Source organism: Juglans microcarpa x Juglans regia, chromosome 3S (assembly GCF_004785595.1).
Source record: "Juglans microcarpa x Juglans regia isolate MS1-56 chromosome 3S, Jm3101_v1.0, whole genome shotgun sequence".
NCBI lineage: Eukaryota > Viridiplantae > Streptophyta > Magnoliopsida > Fagales > Juglandaceae > Juglans > Juglans microcarpa x Juglans regia.
Window position 1 is genome coordinate 973,494 of NC_054599.1, and position 20,557 is coordinate 994,050.

Consider the following 20,557-nt stretch of genomic DNA (forward strand, 5'->3'; position numbering starts at 1 on the left):
ATAGTCAAAGGACTAGAGAAAGAAAGTCTGGAATACAATCCTACCCATATTAATGTTGAGAAGAGTTGTGAAAAAGTAATGATAGAATATTGAATAGTAGTTAAAAGTAATGAATAGTAGTAAAAAGTAGATAAAAAGTAATAATAAAGTAATAAATAGTAGTGAAATATTATGAGAATACATGAGAATACCTGGCACTCTTGGTACCCAAAGTGTTGAGAAGAGTTGTGAAAAAGTAGTGAAAAATAATGATAGAATATTGAATAGTAGTGAAAAGTAATGAATAGTAGTAAAAAGTAGGTGAAAAGTAATAATAAAGTAATAAATAATAGTGAAGTATTCTGAGAATACCTGAGATACTCTTGGTATCCAAACGTTAATCTCTCTATGTAACAGTCCTAACATTAATCCTTCTATACTGTTTTGCTGCAAAGCCTCTACAGCCAACAAGCAGTCAGATTCTACTAATTAAACGTACATTATGACTCATGTATATATGATAAATTAATATAAAATTAGAATGGAACAATTATAAGTATCTTTGGATCAGTATATACTTGATGCATGATCTGCATCATGTAATAATATTGACTCCATCCCTACTTAGTTTGGGCAAACCACCAAATATATATATAAGTACCAAAAAAGATTACATATTAATTCAGTTGTAATAATATTAAATATATATATATAAAACAAACATAAAAATTGTTTGGGTTAGAGACCACCCGCTGCTTTGTCGAATTCGTTGTATTTCCTTACCTGTCTTTTTTGTATTATCATCATTCACTTAATTCCCTCAATGACAATATTATATTTATATATATATATATTTATATGTCGACACGCGAAATGGTACAAAGACATAATTGATGTATTCGAGACCACTATGACATACATACGTAATTAATTAGCTCCATGTACATATATATTAATATATATAATATAGAAAAATGATAGAATACAACACTGTTTACAATCTTTTGTAAAACTATGTTTTAAATGAGGGTCATTTTTGTAAAGTAACTTATAAAAATAACATCACTTTACATAAATATTCTTATTTTAAAATATGGTTATATAAAGAGTAATGCTACATACAGTCGTAGAGTCCGCAAGCGCCATGTAGTCGCTTTGAAAAATAGTGTGTTCATTATTAAAAAATTAATTTTTTTTTTCATGTGAATTCCATATTTATTCACTTTTTTCAAAATGATTGCACGACGTTTACATACTCACTTCTGCAACTATTATTTCTCTTATATAAAATATTATAAAAATAATTGTATATGTGTATATACATATATATATATATATATGGACAAATAGCACTTTAACGTGCAGGCGTGCTATATATATACAGACAAAGACGCATGACAAGTACTTTTGTTGGCTGCAAAATGCTTATTACTTTGTATGTATTTTCCAAAATACATATAAAAAATATATACACCTAATTGTGATGATGAGAGCATAACAACCAATCATTGGGTACGTACCACGTACATAATTAGTCCTAATTATATATGCATCATGATGTTTAGACAGATGAAAGCCGTTGAAATATTCTTTAGCTTGGGTTCTATATATATTTTTGACAATTTAATTTGATATTCAATATGAATAAGCAAGTCGGCTTCTTTGTTTCATGCACTGTTTGAGGGATTATTTCTTCGAGTAATGCTACTCATTATTATAATTTCTATCATTCTTCTATCATTTTATGATGTGGTATTAAGTGAGTGAAAATTATTTACTATATTTTACTTATAAACCTATCATCTAATGTCACATCATGGGATGATATGACGATGATGAGAGTTTGGATGACAAATAAATTTTTTCCAAAACTGTATATATAATGTATAAATCTTGGATTGTATTTTCTCTTTTGGAAGTTCAATCCATCTTAATAAACTAATCTTTATTCCTTGGAGCATTTCAGAACGGCGTGCAAATTGATATATACGGACAATTTGATGGTCCGAATGCAGACATTAACGTATTATAACGTCTCTACAACGTACGTACGTACTCCATTCATTTCTAGTTGTAGGGTAAGTACCTTTTTTTTTTTTTTAAAAGAGTAACCTGCAAGAACCATGCATGCATCCATTTTAATTGGTAAAGATCATATTACTGTACTTTTAGAGCAATTTTTTGGTCCATGCATGTTGTAGAGAAATTAATTTCATCATCGATCGATCTTGGCCTATAAACGGCCTACATATATGCGCGCAATATCATGGGTTAAACCCAATGTTTAATTGAAATATACCTTACCTATATTTTTTAACAGTTCACCATGCGTGCCGTTGATATATATTGATCAATGGCATATATAGGCAGGGGCACATATAGCTAGCTAGCAGTTGATCAGTTATGAGCACTAGCATTAGACTAGCTAAATCACTTCAAGTCAAGTTATGAGTTACAGTAAATGAAAACCAAAGCTATATAATTTGGTGAGTTAACTATTCACCAACCAAAAAAATATTTTATTAAAATGCATTCTCACTTTTCTTACTCACTCCCGCATCTACTTTCTTCTTCATTTCTCTTCCTTTTTGAGCCCGAAAGTCTTCTTCCATGGCCCCTCACTAGCAGAACAGAACAAACAAAATTTCATCACCGAAAGAAATAAAATAGGACATGAGAGAGTGAGGTAGTTACCGTGTTAAATAATTTATTTGGACAGTAAAAATTAAATTATTAATTAATATATAGAGTGTATTTATAAAATATAAAAAAAATTATGAAAATATATAATATTGTATTATTATTATTTTGACTTTAGTAAAAATCTCAAGTTTTAGTCAAAATTTAAACTTGGCCATTGCCAATATATATGATCGCTAGCTTCTTGTCGATCGATAAATATTAATTATTATATAATGTGAACCAATTTAAGTTTAACTAATATCTTACTAATAAATTATCACAAACTTGCTATTTATGGAGGTAATATTTTTTATATATATGCCCTATTAATTTGAACAATGTACGTACCTGTCCCAAAAATAAAAAAGACAGACAAAAGTAACTTAGCCAAATTATTAAAGTATTCTTCTATAATTAAATTATGAGTTGGAACCCCTCTCTCTCTCTCTCTCTCTCTCTCTCAAAAAAAAAAATAATAAAAATAAAAAAATAAAAATAATAATGAGTTGGAAACATTCAATTTTACTGCATGCATGCCTTAATTAAAGTAAGTATATGGCCTGACGGCAATGCACAAATAATTGGATTTTAAATGAGAAGTTCTAACGTCTTGGCAATGATAATAAGACGGACCAAACTATATACATATGCCGACCATCAATTTAGCTTTATCGAACATGCAGCATGTACCATAAATCACGTGTCTTAAACAAAAATTCAAAGCCACTTCAAATCAAGCCGCGGAGGTCGATCTACGCCCCGAGGATCATGATTAATGATGATCATATATATATATATATATATATATATATGCACACGCTTTTCCGGGGCCCACTGTTGAAGCTGGTTATGTCTATTGTCTGCGACGTCGTTCCTCATGAGAAACGTGTGCATCATCACATCTCTCAAATCCCACCCGTAGATCAAATTGGTTCTAATTACTTCACATTATATATACGCAATTGTTTTCAAGTTTTTTCACATATATTTTCTTAGAAATATAAGACTCGAGCCATATGTATGTTAAAAAGTTACAATGTTACAATATAAAAGACAACTATTAGAAAGATTACATAAAAATAAATTCACATATATTTTATAATAAATATAATAATATAATTTAAAGTTACGTTAATTTATAAATTTATTTTTTTAATAAGATCTTCTCGTACCTAAAGGACTTCAGACTTTGATTTATTGATGGTAAGTAAAACAATTCAATTAATTTAATAAAAATAAAATAAAATAAAAAATAATTTTAAAATATATAAAATATATAGCGTAGGATAAAGAGTAATCTTAATCACATGAGTGGTCGTTTTTACCTTCTATAGTTATCGTCACAGTATCACGTACAACTCTGAATTATAAACGGCGTCGAATTCTAGGTTGCCCGCCACGTTACTTCTAGCTGTAAAAACATAAAGTAATTAATTATTAGAAAAAGGAGAATTAACTGAAATATCCTTAAAAAATTCACCAAATAACACAAATCAACCTTCCATTCAAATTGACCGGGCCGGGTATCTTGGGCTTCACGTGAGTGGCATATCACAATGTCCGAGACCAGTCATATGCTGACTCAGCACCGTCGGATGCGATACCATTGGACCAGATAGACAGACTGGTATCTAAGTCTTTCGATTTTTCTGGGCTTCGCAGTTTCGGCTGATGTTGGGATTTAGCATATAAAAACAACGATTTCAGTGTTTCGGTTCCCACGGCAACCTCAACTCTTCTTTCTTTTTGTTAAGCACAAAGCAGTTTCCACTCTCTCCCGACTTCCTCACTCTCAAACCTTAGCCTTTTTCTCGCACACACTTGCAAATTAAAGGGTATATGTACCTATTACCTCCTCCTCGAACTCCTTCTTTCTTTTCTTCCTTTCAGATTTTGCTTGGTTTCCAAGAGAGCAGAGAGAGATCTTTTGGGTGGTGTGTGTGATTGTCCAGCTATATTTCCATACATATTTCTCAAACGGATACCAAAAGAAGCTCCCTCCTACTTTCTGTGCAGTGCAGATACAGCTTAGTGGTGAATCCAGCCACCTATTAATTTGTTTCCTTCTTGCTTTTGCTTGAGTTCCTCTATAGACTTTATTGCCTTGTTAAGAGGCATATTTATTAGTCCCCTCTGTGATTTTCCTCGGTGGGAAAATCTTTCTCCCTCTGTTCTCCTATCTTTCTCTCTTTCTTGATGGGCTTCGAGATTTAAACAGTATTTTTTCGACGCTTTTTGTTTCAAATCCACCCTTTTAATGTCTTTGCGGCAGGTTTCTCAATCACAATTGTCCCTAATCTTCTTGTTCACAGCTCTTTCGCTTTCTTTGACATCTTTATCTTCTTTTTCTTTGAAAAGAATCTCGTAGGAGAGACAACTAATACTGAGAGGAAGGAAAAGCATGGACCAAGACCAAGGTATCCTATGCCCAATCAAATTCACAGAGCACCGAAACGTTACCAAAAAGCTCACAAAGCCGAGACATGTAGTATCTGATGGCCACCGGAAACGACAAGCTGTAGACCCAAATGCCCCGAGAGTCGTTCGTATTTCGGTGACCGACCCCAACGCCACGGACTCGTCCAGTGACGAGGAGGACGAATTAGTGTTCTTCTTCGGCCGGCAACGTGTGAAGCGGTACGTCAACGAGATCAACATCGAGTGCGGCTGCAAAACCAACGCCATTTCGAAAGCACGAAAACGACCCGCCGGAGGGTCACCGACCTGCCGGGGGCCACAGAAAATAGCTCCGACGAAGGGTAGGAAGTTTCGAGGTGTACGACAACGGCCTTGGGGTAAATGGGCGGCCGAGATTCGGGATCCCGTGAGACGTGTGCGGCTATGGTTGGGGACTTACGACACTGCCGAGGAGGCTGCCATGGTTTACGATAACGCGGCTATTAAGCTTCGAGGCCCGGACGCTTCAACCAACTTTGTCACTCCACCGCCACCGAAAGAAATGCCCGAAGTAAATGTGCCTTCTGTCTCGTGCGATGATTCGAGCGACGAGTCTCTAAGTCACAGTCATAGTCTCTCTTCTCCGACGTCTGTTCTTCATCGTTACATAGCTCATTCATGTAGTGAAGAAGTCCAACCCACAAAACAAGAAAAAGAACAAGAACCAGAGCAGCAGCAGCAACAAGAATCGATTAAGAAACCAGTGGGAAAGTGTAAACGAGAAAAACTAGATGGGGAGGAAGTGTTTCGAGAATGTCAAGCCGAGATGAGTCTCTCTGATAACCAGGGTATCGCCGATTATCTACAACTCGAGTTTCCGTCGTGCTACGAAGATCTCTTTAACTACTCCGAGCCGTCGCTTCTTTTCGAAGACCCGATGCCGAGAGATATCCCGATGGACGATTTCGGTCTCTTGTTCGGTGATAACAGAAACGAAAGTTCCGGGTCCTCATCAATGGTGAACCCGAACCAAGGAGACGATTATTTCCAAGACATCTTGTTGAGTTCAGACCCTCTTGTGGTCCTCTAATGGAGTGAGAACAGAGAGGGATGAGTGTGGTTGTCGGTTGCCGCCTTTGGCTGGCCGATTTTGTTCCGGTGATTGTACTCTAATATTTATTATTGACTATTGAGCAGTAGTTATGTATTCGTTTAAATATAGATTACGGATAAACAGAGTGAAGTCTTGTTTTTGCATCTCATCTTTATCTTAAGGCCGCTTGCTGTATTTGTAAGACTACTGTTGAGTGTATAACTTTAGCAAATTAGTGGAAATGCATAAAGCTATTTTCACTGTTTATTCTTCTTTTTGGTTCATATTTATTAATTTTCAATGTTCTTCTTCAGACAGTTTTTTTTCTTTTTTCTATTTTATTTAATAGAGTATCGGTGAACAATACTTCAGTAGAAACAAGATAAAAATATAATATATAGTATTATTTTTCAGATGAATTACGCGCGTTAAAAAGTCAGGATTTACCTATCTCAGATATTATTTGACCTGTTTCATCCATCTTCAAGGCAAAATAATCATCCATTATTAATTGAAAAAAATCTATTCATAGTTCATTTTCTTATCATTTTATAATGTGGTATTAGATGATAAATTTATATGTAAAATATAATAAATAATATCTAATCATCTAATACTATATTATAAAATGATAAGAAAATGATGATAATTAGAATGATGAATAGTATTGCTCTGATTAACTTTCTCGCAAAGAAAAAAAAAAAATCCGACAGAATGGCCACAATAATGTCAAATAGCATTACTGGGATGCCCATAATTGAGTTTGCTTTTTTCAAAATCATATTTTCTCAAGAGAACCTTACAGATTTTGCCGGTGAGAGAATACAACATAGAATTAATGCTGCGGAAAAAAGCAAATATGGTGAGATGCATGGATGGGGTTTAATGCTCAAAAGCCAACCGGCCATGCAACTCTCTAATTTAGAAGAAGTTCCAAAGTTAAAAGGGCAACTAAATTTAGAGGTATTGTAATTAGATTGTCTGCAATTTGGGTTAGATATCACAAGAAATAATATTTACAATCGTGGAATATCTAAGCATCGCTCAATCTTTTAAAAAAAATAAGTAAACAAGAAATTCACATAAAAAAAAATATTAATTAATTCTATTATTTTTTAAAGCGATTGCATAACACTTATATACTTTATAACTATATGTAACATTACCCATCACCAACTCAGGATGCTAGGCCAACATCAATCCCACCTCATCTACATCATGACCTTTCTCCGTATAATCACCGACCTTAATTGGTCAGCTACTAACTATCGGAAAGGATTTTGATTTCATTGGCAAGAAAACCTTAATCTATAAGAGCTATATTCTCAAATGTACTCTAACTCAGTTTATATATTATTTAAGTATTTTCTATTATTTATTTACTCCTTTTAAAAAAAGAATACAATTGTGAGAAAAATAAAGAAAGAGTTAAAAAAGAGAGAGAAAAAATAGAATTTCTTTACATGGATGAATAATCCTTTTCCAAATGTAAAACTCCACTATTAATTGCACAAACGTACGTACTTTGGGTAAACTTTATTATATAGAATGATCATTTTCAATTAAAGACATTATTAACCATTTTGCATTTGTATGCAAATTAAGTTCCTAAACCATTAAAAATGCTCACAAAAGTTTCATTTTGTTAAGTGAGATAATTGTTTAAGAGTAATGCTATATACAGTTGTGAAGTATGTAAAGACTGTACAGTCGTTTTGAAAAATAGTAAGATCTATTATTAAAAAATTAATATTTGAGTCCGTATATATTTATTTTTTTTAAAATTATTACGTAACGCTTATACACTTAAGATTACAATTATCATCTCTCCTATCTATATCTATATATATGCATACGTCCATTGGGGTAGCACAAGTACTACGAAATACTCATGTTATGGTAAGTGTTATTTTCAACGTACTGTGATGATGAAAAAAAAGGAAATGTTCAAGAACAAAAGTGGCAGAGGGGTATGTATAATTGGTCCACGGACCACAGCCACAGTACAAGGATATTGTATGTCTAAGTACTAATTTGGTGAGACTCTGAGGATATGTATCTGCAGTGACACAACATGCTTAACCAATACTCAAAGAGGCAGAGGAATGACATGACGACAAAGTTCCCATCATTATGTCTCAAAACCAGACAATAATTCATCTATTGTTATGATTTTCTTGAACTATCGATATTGCCCCCTTCTCCCGCGCGCGCGCCCATATATAATATGAAAAATAAATATTTATGATCGATTATTTATAACGATAATGATAGACTCATTTTGATAAAAAATAATTATTTTTTTAAAAAATAAATATTTTTTTATAGTATATAGTATGCATTCATCTCGACCGGTCACCCTTGACTGAAAAACAAAGAAAACATACATGCATGCACACATGACTTCAAAGTAGCAGTACTTCAAATGCTCATGTATTTTAGTTCTCAAGTAAACGACTTTAGAAGGGATGATTAATTCCATTCGACTATGACTAGTCTCTTCATGGAGTACGAGCTCTACAAGAAACTAATAGCTTTTTTGGAGGGAGGGAGCTTTCTGATGATCTCTAGGTTGTGTTAGTAATGGAGGGGTCCTTTTATGGTGGCCGCTGCCGGTTGGTGGAAAATTAAGGACATTAAAATTGGGGCAACATAGGATTGTGGGTTTGGGCTACATGACCCATGTCATGTGACAGTATGTCCTCTGCATGCCGCTTTTATATACCTTAGGTTATATATAAAAAAAAAAAAAAAAAAAAATGTGGACGTGTTCAGTGTTCTTCTAATATATGTTTCCATCCCGGGCCCTTTCTTCTCACTGGCTGGCGATTAGTACTTCCACCTTGTGGGGTATTCAAATGTTTATGAACTAAAGGGGCACTCTCCACACCTACATGCAATGAAATATTTATATAGAGAGATCATGTAGATCTTTGTTCTAGATTTTATCATTCTTGATGCTCGATATTATTTTAAGTGACTATTATTTAAAATATGAACTGACACCTTATATTATAACCATATTCAGTTATTGTATTTTTCTTTACATTTTATCGAGAATGCAATTAGTATGTAAACTTTTTTTTATGAGCTGAAAAATATCATATTGGGATTGTTTAATTAAATCACAATCTCTTGGTTTTGGAGTATTTCGATCTAAATCAAATAATATAAGTTTCCTCATGTACTGATAGGTACTAATTATTTGTGTATTAATTATTTAGGGATAATGAGTTTGACAACAAATAATGCAAACTTACAAATTAATTAATACTGAAATGAAATATAATTGGACTCACTTGTTTTCAGATATGAGATGAGATAAGTTGAGATTAAAGTTAAAAAATTAAATAAAATTTTGTTAGAATATATTTTTTAGTATTATTTTTATTTTGAGATTTGAAAAAGTTAAATTATTTATTTTATTTTATATAAAAATTTAAAAAAATTATAATAATAAGATGAGATAAAATGAAATAAAATAATTTTTAAAAATAAATTATAATTTGATAAGATCCCATTTGAGGGTGTGGAACAAGTTCTGACACAAGGTAAAGTACTGATACTGCATGCCTTTTGTAGATTGTGAACTGTGCATTGAGAGAGAAGCGTTGACAACTTTTTGAGGTGCTATTTTTAAAAAAGTGCCAAGAAAAGATCTTTATTATTATTATTATCTTTTTTTCTGAGCCCCAAGAAAGATTATCTTTATTGCAGAGAGATGTGCTTGAATACATCTAAAAGCAAAATTCCTAAAAAAGGCTTGCGAAAGTATCTAATATATATACATTTTTTAACTTTTTAGTAGTTATCTTTTTAATTTTCTTATATGATATCAAATAATTCAAGAGAAGTTTTTTTTTTTTTTCATTTTTACTTAATCCCATGCCAAAACTAATTAAAGATGGTAAAATAATTTTTTTTAGGTAAAAACTTTGCTCAAGAACATACCATCCTTGAAGTATGGATAACTAGATTATGATTTCTTATAATTTTATATCCAAATCACTCTATAATTATAAGAGATGTAGACATAGCAAGTAGACCTTGCTATATTTAATGTTGGAATCAAGATTCAAAAAATCGTTTCGATTCAAGCCAATTGAAATTGAATTGGTAAGAAAACGAACCGATTTTAATGAACTTTTTGAATCGTTCACTAAACTACTTCAACCGACCGATTCAAGCCGATTCTGATTGATTTTAGCCGATTCCATTCGATTCAAAATTATATTTATTTTTATGTTGTCTAAGAACTAAGTTTTTTTTACTTATTGTACAAAAATATGACATAACTAAATATATATTAACTTTTTCATCAATGTATTCTAAATATATTAGAATCTCAGAAAAATTAAAAGATAAAATATGTAGTTCTTTATTTTCTTTAGGTGAATAAAAAAAGGAGATAAATCAATATTTTATATTAAATTTGTAGTTCAACATAAAGTACTACAATTGACATGTGCTTATAACTTAATGGTCTCTATGGTCTTCGTATATGAGGCAAAAAACAATATTGATAATTGAGGTTAAATACATAAATTGCATATTCATTAAAACTAATTAGATTATTATCATATTTTCATTAAAACTAGTCAATGAGTTTATATTTTATACTTTTTTATACAAGATATAAAATGTTTGAATTGTATTATATATAATTTTTAATATTTTTTTATCAATATTAAAATAATCGATTCAAAATTGTCGTCATTAAATTGGTCCTTATCCGATTTTTCAAGCCTTGGTTGGAATCTGCATTACCTACCAACAATATTTAATTAAGGTCCACGTACATGTTATGTCGGTCTGAATATTTTTAAATTTTAACAAATGTTCGGATTAAAAAATTATAAGAGATCTCAATCCATAAATAGATGGATAATAAACCCAAGATCAGATGGTAAATGAAGCTTTCTGGGTATAAGAGTGTAAGCCGTTGTGTGAACTCTAACGCTTCATAACCTTCTTATCTTATATAATTATTATAATTTTTTTAAATTTTTATATAAAATATAATAAATAATTTAATTTTTTCAAATTTTAAAATAAAAATAATATTAAAAATTAATATTCTAATAATATTTTATTCAACTTTTAACTTTTATTTTATCTTATCTTATCTGTATAATCAAAGGAGGTTATAGTTTGGTTTAGAAAACGTGCAATATAATTAGCAATTAAGTAAATAATTCCCACCTGGATTTCGAGAGTACTTTATTAATAAGATTAATAATTTAATATTACATATATATATATATATATATATACAGTCGTGAAGTGTATAAATATCGTAAATTTGTTTTGAAAAAGAGTGAAATCAACAATTAAAAAATTAATTTATTTCATGTAAATCTTATATTTATTTATTTTTTTTAAGTGATTACACAACATTTATAAATTCATAACTACAACAATCATTTTTCAACATGGTATTAGGTGAAAATTTAGAATCCATGCGGCATGCAACTCCTTTCCTTTAGTATCCTATAACTTTTCGGAATCTCATTTCATAACTTCAACCAATCATGAGGATGAAATTTCACTTCCAAAAACAAAACCAGCCTCTATTATATATATTTTTTTTTGTCTCAATTGTTCTCTGAAAAAAAAAAAAAAAAAACTTTGTACCATCTTTCTTATTCATTAATTAATTATTTATTAAAAACAAATTGAGTAATACTAGATATAGTCATACAGTATATAAATTTTATGCACTCTCTTTAAAAAAAAATAAGGTGCATTATTAAAAAATGAGAAATGATATTTATAGTCTTAGAATGTAAAAATCTTGCACATTCTCTTTAAAAAAAATGGATAAATCAAGGATCCAAATGATAAAATTATTTTTTAATCATGAACTCGACTTTTTGTAAAAAGAGAGCGTGAGACTTGCATATCCTAAAATTGTATTTAACATTACTCTTAAAAAATTAAGTTTTTCATGCGAATCCCGCATTTACCTACTTTAAAAAAAAAAAGGTGAAACTTTTACGTCCTAAGATCAACATTATTAAAAAAAAATTAGTTTCTTTTATCAATTTAGAATATACATCTTAAGTGAAATTGAGAATATCTTACTCCACATTTATTACAATGAAATTGACATACCGTGCCTAGCTATATATATCTTACGAAAATCCTGAAAAGTGTTTTTAATAAGACAATGTATTAATTCTTTAGAATTGGATAGGCTCCATTTCTGAAGGATATCCACATGACCACTTCATCCCTTTTCCAGTATTTATAATATCTTCTTGATGGATGACATCGGTACCCATGAAGGGGGTCATCGGACTGAGTTATGGTATTTATGTTGTCCATTAACTTGCACAGTTTCTGCTTTGATATGGTTGTCGATAATATTTATTGCATATTCAGTTACATTGTTTGAGTATAAATTGACCGACACAGCATTATAAATTCCCAGATATTATTAGCTACTAATTTATATATATATATATAGAGTGAGAGAGAGAGAGAGAGAGTGCGCGCTGCTAGGATACGCCAACAGCTGAGCGTGTCCCTAACAAAATTTATTTTTTTAATTTTCTTATTCATATTTCTTTAACATTTTTAAAAATTGTTAAAAAAAGTAAAAAAATATTAATATACTAATAGTCACTTCTTTAACCAATAAGTAAAAGAAGAAAATTTTTAAAAAAAATTAAATCCAGAAGAAGTCAAAATGAGTAGTCAAAATAAAAGAGAATAGTAGCATTATTCATATATATATATATATATATTACCCCTGGAGAAACGCATACCACCGCAACTTAAACCGTAAGTCTAGAGTCCTGAAATTTTATATAAAAAAGTTTATAAAATAGTAATTAATGTTACTTAATGTAATATGTTTGCTCGTAAATTTGGTAGCTACATTTACACAAGCTCGACATTGTGATCAATACGCAGTAGTACTACGTAGGGACGTTGGAATACTCTCCATCTTAATTATTTTCTGTCCTTAATCTGCTTTTGGCAAGAACTGACAATTATACCGTAAATGCTTCATTTATAGGGACAACTTTTATTCATAGCCTATCTTATTATATATACCTAATTCATTACTTTTTTTTTTTTTTTTTTTTACTTTACTTACTGTACTATTGTTGTTACAGAGTAATCACATGTATAATTCTTTTTTTTTTTTTATAATTTTATTTTAAATAAGATAATATATATCAAATTTAAATTTTAAACAATTATACAAAATTATAAATATATATCGTCATAATTGAAAATATAAATTTTTAAAAAATTTTACTACTTATCATTCATACATATCACACAACACACTTATTAAAATCATATATAGGCACACCACACTGAGAAAAATAATGTGCAATCATAACTCTTAAAATCAGGTTCTCACTATTTCAAATAAATGTTAACAACACTTGGCATAGCTGTGCTTGTATATAGGCACCTCTCTCTCTCTCTCTCTCTCTCTCTCTCTCTCAAGGCATTATCGTTAATTATGTTTGAAATATTATATCTATAATTTGGTAAAAAAGATATTAATCATAAGAATAATATTATACACCATACTCTCATTTTATTTTGATTATACTAAATAGTATGTGGCCTATTCATCACTATTAGATGACAAAGAAGCATGTAATAAATGATCATTTAATAGTAATAAATATGTCATATCATATTTAGTTAGATGAAAATAAATAATAGTACAATGTATAAAATTTTTCTAATCATATTGTTATACACTAAATTAAAAATTAATATTAAAAATTTAAAATTTAAATCTCTCCTAAAAAATGAACTTTTGGCATGTCAATCCAATTCGACTTGGGAGTGAAAGAATTCATTATATTTTAGCTGGAATCTTACAATTTACATGGGTTGCGGAAAAGGTAGTTGGTGGAGACAAGGGAAGGAGCCACTTGTCGCTGAGAGTGAGGGTAAATGACGGCTACATTGCAGGCTTTTTTTGCAGAAAACAGGGGAATTGAGTTGACGATGGAAGATGTAAGCTAACAGCTAGCAACTTGCAATAGCCTGCATTCCAACCCCTCTCTCTCTCTCTCTCTCTCTCTCTCAACCCAACTTATAAGAACTGTTGCAATGCAATTTAATGAAGATCAGGGACACCACTTCGGAGCCCCTTCCGTTGTACTGTTGCATTAAAACAATTTGGTCCCCCACACCACTAAGACACATTACATCAACGGATACTCTCACAATATGCCTATATATCCCATTTTATGTGTTAAGGTTTTGTATTATCTTGGTGAAATTATCCAAGTACTTCTGTATTACATTAAAAATATCTACTAATTCACTTAATAAATTAGTTAGTCATCAAATATGCTATCAATTTATTAATTAAACAATAACATAAAATAAACAAAGTGTGTAATACTAATTTTGATTATGAAGGGAAACTCTTTAAAAAACTCTTTAAAAGTAAAATCCTACAGGACAGCCAAACCCAGAAAAATCAATTTTATTATTTGAAATTAATTACAAGTAAAACTCAATTATAAAATCTTTATCAATTGATACTCTTACTTGACCAGATAAATGACCCATTTGTCTTCTACTATAGTAGCAACTAGAACTTCTAAAAATTTTCAAATATTGACTTTTCTCCTGGGACTTCAGTGGCTGAACTCAATCACCTCAACTCCAACATAGAGTATGCACGCACTCAAAAAGAGAGACAAAACACTAAAAAAATTTCAAGAGAATTTTCTCACACTCAAGTACCACTATCTGATAGAAACAGTATGAAAATTTTTCAAGAAATTTTCTCACCAAAATATGCACTAGAAAGTACTCTAGAAAATATGTAGATCTGAATCTCTACCAATCCTAACCAATAGGATCATTTAAATAAACAATCTGAAAGAAGTTATAATTTCAATAGAACTCTGCTGACAGAGCGAATCTATCGCTGACGGAATGCTGACATTTCGAGATATATCTTCTTTGCAGTAACAGATTTCAGATTAGCTTTTGTTCTAGATAAGTGCAGATCCTTGTGGACTCAATTTTCACATAAATGATTTATCTAAACAACCTCTAATACCTTATAGATAAACTTAATATTGTTATAGATAAAGTCAATAAATAATTTACATTCATCTAAAATTCATTCAAAATTACCAACTTAAGAGCACTAGTAGTGGGCTTAGCAAAATTTGGCCAAAATTTGACTAGAAAATTCATTTTTACAAATTTAGCTAGCCACTTTTCAACAACATCAAATAACAGACTCAACAAATCTGTCACTATTCTATTAAAATATTAATTTTAAACTTTTCATTTTTTTTAATTCTAATTGTAATTTAAATATTTATTCGTTATTAAAAAACTGCACATTAATTTTCTAACGTCAATATTATTCCAACGGATAAAATTTTCTAATAGTCATTTTTTACAACAATCATTTTTTTCAACTGATATATGGTTGTATTAAAGTTTATAGTTGTATTAAAGTTTATGATTATATTAAATTTTATTGTTGTATTAAAGTTTTTTCAACTCATATTTTTTCCAGACTATTTAGCACCTAGCTAAAGCAGTACAAGTTACTTTTGATCATGTTTTGTCTCATTTGTTTCTTTTGATAAGTTTTGAAAAGATTAAAAAGAGAAAAAGAAAAATGGTTCCTTCGGCGTGACTTTTCAACGTTAATGATAAATTGTGGACTAATCACCTCACGTACGTAAGAGAATTTTAAGCAATTGAACACGCACGGGAAGATAATTTTTTAATCCAAAAATAATATTTGGCCAGCTCTATGGGCTCAACAAATTGGCCAGTGATATAATGTGTGGCTAAAATCACTGTTCATTTGTTGAGTCTATTGTTGTACTTTATTTTGCATCTTATCTATTCCCTGACCAAAATTTAACTTTGATGAGCCCATTATTAGTACTCTTAATGATATGATAAACTCTATCATTTTAGTCACTTAATCCTATCCAAATTTATCAACTTAATCACTTAGTCTAGCTAAACTTTTACATCTACACTTGGCATCGATTTTCATGACACAAAACTAATGATTTTGAATTGCAATATGAAATAAGAATATCACACCATTCATAACAACTTGTTGCTTGTTGTTTTTGGTCATTGTCTTCTAGGTTACATGAAATTCCATTAAATTAAATTAGAGAAAAAAAAGAACACAAAAGGTCAGATCTATCGGAGCTTAGTTCAGGGAGAAGGTTTGGACCCATGCACTCACAATCGGAGACAGATATATGTGTGTGTGTGGCCAATTTGCATAACACAAAACCAATACTATATATAAATATATAAATATATATATATATATATATATTTATATATACTAGCAGTGTTATATATAAAGTATGACTTCAAATATTAAAATAGTCTAATGCATAAGAGTGAAATTACTATTTATTCATGTTCATCATTTATTATGAAATTTAAATTATATTAAAAATTCAAATTAATTAGATAGTTTTTTTCTCTTAAAAATGTTCAATAAAACTTCATCATTTATTTAATGATAAAAAATTAGTATTTTATAAATTAAATTTGATTTTAAGTGTATGATATAATATTTATATTTTAATTATCTATTTTATGTTAGTTTAAATCAATATTTAAATTTCTACCGTTAGATTAAATATGAAGATTGAAGATGAAGGGTTGAGATTTAAAACCCAAAAACCATTTTCTCCACTTTTTCTTTCTCCCTTTCTCTCTTTCCCCACGCACGTTTGCCTAATTTAGTTAATTAAGAATATTATCATATTTAAATTATGTTAAAACTCTAATTATTTATATGGTTTTAATTTCTTAAAAATATTTAGTAAAATTTCATCATTTATTTAATAATGGAAGATTAGTATTTTATAAATTAAATTTGATAGTTTATGTATGATATGCTATTTATTTAGTTAATTAAGGATATTATTATACTTAAATTATGTTAAAATTCTAATTATTTATATGGTTTTAATTTCTTAAAAATATTTAATAAAATTTCATCATTTATTTAATGATGAAAGATTAGTATTTTATAAATTAAATTTGATACTTTATGTATGATATGCTATTTATATATTAATTATTTAAATTTTAAATTAGTTTAAATCAGTGTTTAAATTTCTATTGTTAGATCAAATCTAAGGACTTAAAATGAAGGGTTGAGATTAATTTCTTAAAAATATTTAATAAAATTTCATCATTTATTTAATGATGAAAGATTAGTATTTTATAAATTAAATTTGATAGTTTATGTATGATATGTTATTTATATTTTAATTATTTACATTTTAAATTAGTTTAAATCAGTGTTTTAATAAGAGAAATTATTTATATATAAATTTTAACAAGAGAAATTATTTATATAATTTTAAAGTGAGTAAAATCTGCACAATATCTTTAAAACAATTTGGTATATTTGAGATCCACTTTAAAGAATCTACTTTTTTTTACATAATAGTGATAAATATTTTAATGATTTTATTTTATTTTTATATATAATAGTGATAAATATTATAATAAATCTTTTTCCTCACTTTCTTTCTCTCTCCTCTGGCCCGATTCTTCCCCACGCCCAATCCTCCTTCAGCTCAACCCGGCGCTGCTGTGCGCCAATAAGCCTCACCGCCACCACCGACGAGTCCCCCTCACGCCGGCGACCAACTCAGCCACCACCGATCTCCCTCACGCGCAGCCCTCTCTCTCCCCTGCGGTAACCCAACGAAAATGGGTTTTTCCCATTTCTCTCTAGTTGCACCGCCGTACGCGGCCACCCAGCCTCACCGTCACCACAGGTGAGTCCCCCTCACGCCGACAACCAACCCAACTACCATTGATCTCCCCACGCGTACCCCTCTCTCTCTCTTGCGGTAACCCAATCGAGTTGCGCCACCGTACACGGCCACCCAGACCACCGCACCTCCACCACCTCACACCGGCGACCACCTCTCGCAAACACCACGAACCTCCCTTCCCTCTCCGTCGCACACTGGCATTCACAAGCACGAACATATTCTCAACTCATAGAGAAACAATGGCAAAAGACTATTTATTACTGTTCATATTACTATTCATTACTGTTCATGTTATAAGTGCTTTTAAGTATAAGGCAGATATATATATATATATAATATAATATGTATCTGTATGGTTCACCAAATTGAGCTAGCATGCATGCATGATTTACATATGGTGGAAACTATATCATAAACATTTCAGCTCAAGAATCTTATCAAAGGTCAACTCAATCGATAGGCGGCCTGATCATCACCTACCTGCATGCCTGCCCATTATATATATGTTGACCACCGTCCAGTCTGAAAATCAACTTGTTTGTTTGACCATCCTGTATATAGTACCCATGCATCCACTTGGAAGCACTCTTTTATCCTGCATGGGTGCATGCATGATTGCATATATATCATGCATGCATGCAGCACGTCATGTATCTATGTATAAAAAAAAAAAAAAAAAGAGAGGGCATTAGGCTTTTCGACCCTAAAGATATTAACCATTCGATAAATTAATTGGTATGCATTATTCAAGGTGCGCATCTAAAACACAATCTTTCATATATATCCAATTTTTGTACAACAAACAGCGGATATGTTGGGCGTAACATGACTTGCTAATCGAATGCAAATAAGGAAGAAAAGTTGACAATAATCAATGATCGAAAACAAAAGGTACTGGAGCTGATTAGAAATGTGAAAATCCAACTTTCCTTCAAAGCTCATGACCTAATATTTCAGGCAACTTTTACACCCTGCACCGAAAACATACATATGTTCTTTGACTATTTCATGTGATCATGTGATTTGAAAAACGAAAAAAATATAGTAAATTTAAAGAGAGAAACAAAAAGGTAAGGATGTTAATTTCTTCTTGTCTTTCACCTTCTAAAAGGGAATCCGGTTTTCTTTTACATGTACCTTGCCAGGCCAGGCCAGGCCAGGGATTTTTGAGTCATGCGCCCAACATCCAATAGGAAGTCAAAGTTAGGGATTAGACAGCTGAAAATTAATTATGGGGCTAATTATGTGTTCAAACTTCTAACCTTTTTTTTTTATTTTTTATTTTTATGGGTAACAAACCAAATTAAGAAGACATTGACAGAGCGAAAAGCAAGCATAAAAGGGATACAAAACTTTCCGACATTCCTTTCGCAGCTCGTTTGTTATCGGTGATGAGATAAGATGAGATTAAAATTAAAAAATTAAATAAAATATTATTAGAATATATTTTTTAATATTATTTTTATTTTGAGATTTAAAAAAATTGAATTGTTTATTTTATTTTATGTGGAGATTTAGAAAAATTATAATAATGAGGTAAGATGATATGAAATAATATGTTTCTTGAAAACAAACGAGGTAATAAATAGTGATTTTTTGATATTTTCTCCCCATGCTTAAGGATTGTAGTATTTCTGTCACCAATCACATATTTTTTGTGTTTTCATAAAAAGTGGTTTGAACATGACAGCTAAAGAGTATTAGTAGTAGCTTCTCTATCTTCATCTTTATCTTTAAATTTAAAGAATATGTATTTAAATTCATCTACATTAGCTTATGCATCTCTAAATTTTTGCATAGCTATAAATAATATTTCTTCAAATTTGAAGAAGTACTATTCATTCTTCAAACATTATTTTACTATTTTTTTTCTCTCTCCTACCTATTAAAATCAACTTTGTAGAATTTATATTAAGATAATTTTGATAACATAAAATTTGTATTAAGTTGATAATACAAAGTGGATGTTAATTGTAAAATATATATAAAAAAATAATTTTAGGAAACAAATAAAAAACAAAAAAATAAAAATATTTTATTATTATTTGGTTCAAAGATGCATAAACTAATGTGAGAGTTTTTTTCATATACAAAATCATTCTTTAAAACAGATGATTTTGTATATAAAGATACATAGACCACTACCCATGCTCGAGAAATAATTGACACAAACGTGGCTCCTCAGAAAATTTTGGTTGACACAAATGTGGTTTTTTTATGGCTCCGTGTTAGTTGATGTCATACTCAGAAGTCACACAAACGTGGTTGTCGAGCTCGAGATTCAACTCTATGTGGACCCAGTACGCTTATTTCTTAAGTGCTGTTGTTTGGAGGTACTGGGCCTTCTTTCTACTTACAATATGTAAATTTCACAAAACCTGCCCCATCTGCTTGAATCACTACCCAAAGTCGTCACAACAGTTTAGATTGTTTTGCAAGTATGAGGCCCAGTTACAATGTTGAGTTGATTGTTTAGATTTGACAAAATCCTATATTTCGGAATTGGAATTTGTCAAGAGTGCCAACTTCGTAGCGATAATGAGTTCCACAAGAAAATACAGTAATCAAATGTCAGTGCTCAAAACAAATTGAAGAGAGATGGAACAATACGAAAAGCGCA

General features: G+C 30.4%; 1 protein-coding gene across 1 annotated transcript; it reads left to right on the top strand.

Moving 5' to 3' along the window:
- Positions 1-4,186: 4,186 nt before the first annotated feature.
- On the top strand, positions 4,187-6,219 carry LOC121258002 (ethylene-responsive transcription factor CRF4-like). The gene has a single exon (XM_041159318.1). It carries the CDS (start codon positions 5,063-5,065, stop codon positions 6,146-6,148), a length of 1,086 nt encoding a protein of 361 aa, XP_041015252.1. The 5' UTR covers positions 4,187-5,062; the 3' UTR covers positions 6,149-6,219.
- The last annotated feature ends 14,338 nt before the right edge of the window (positions 6,220-20,557 follow it).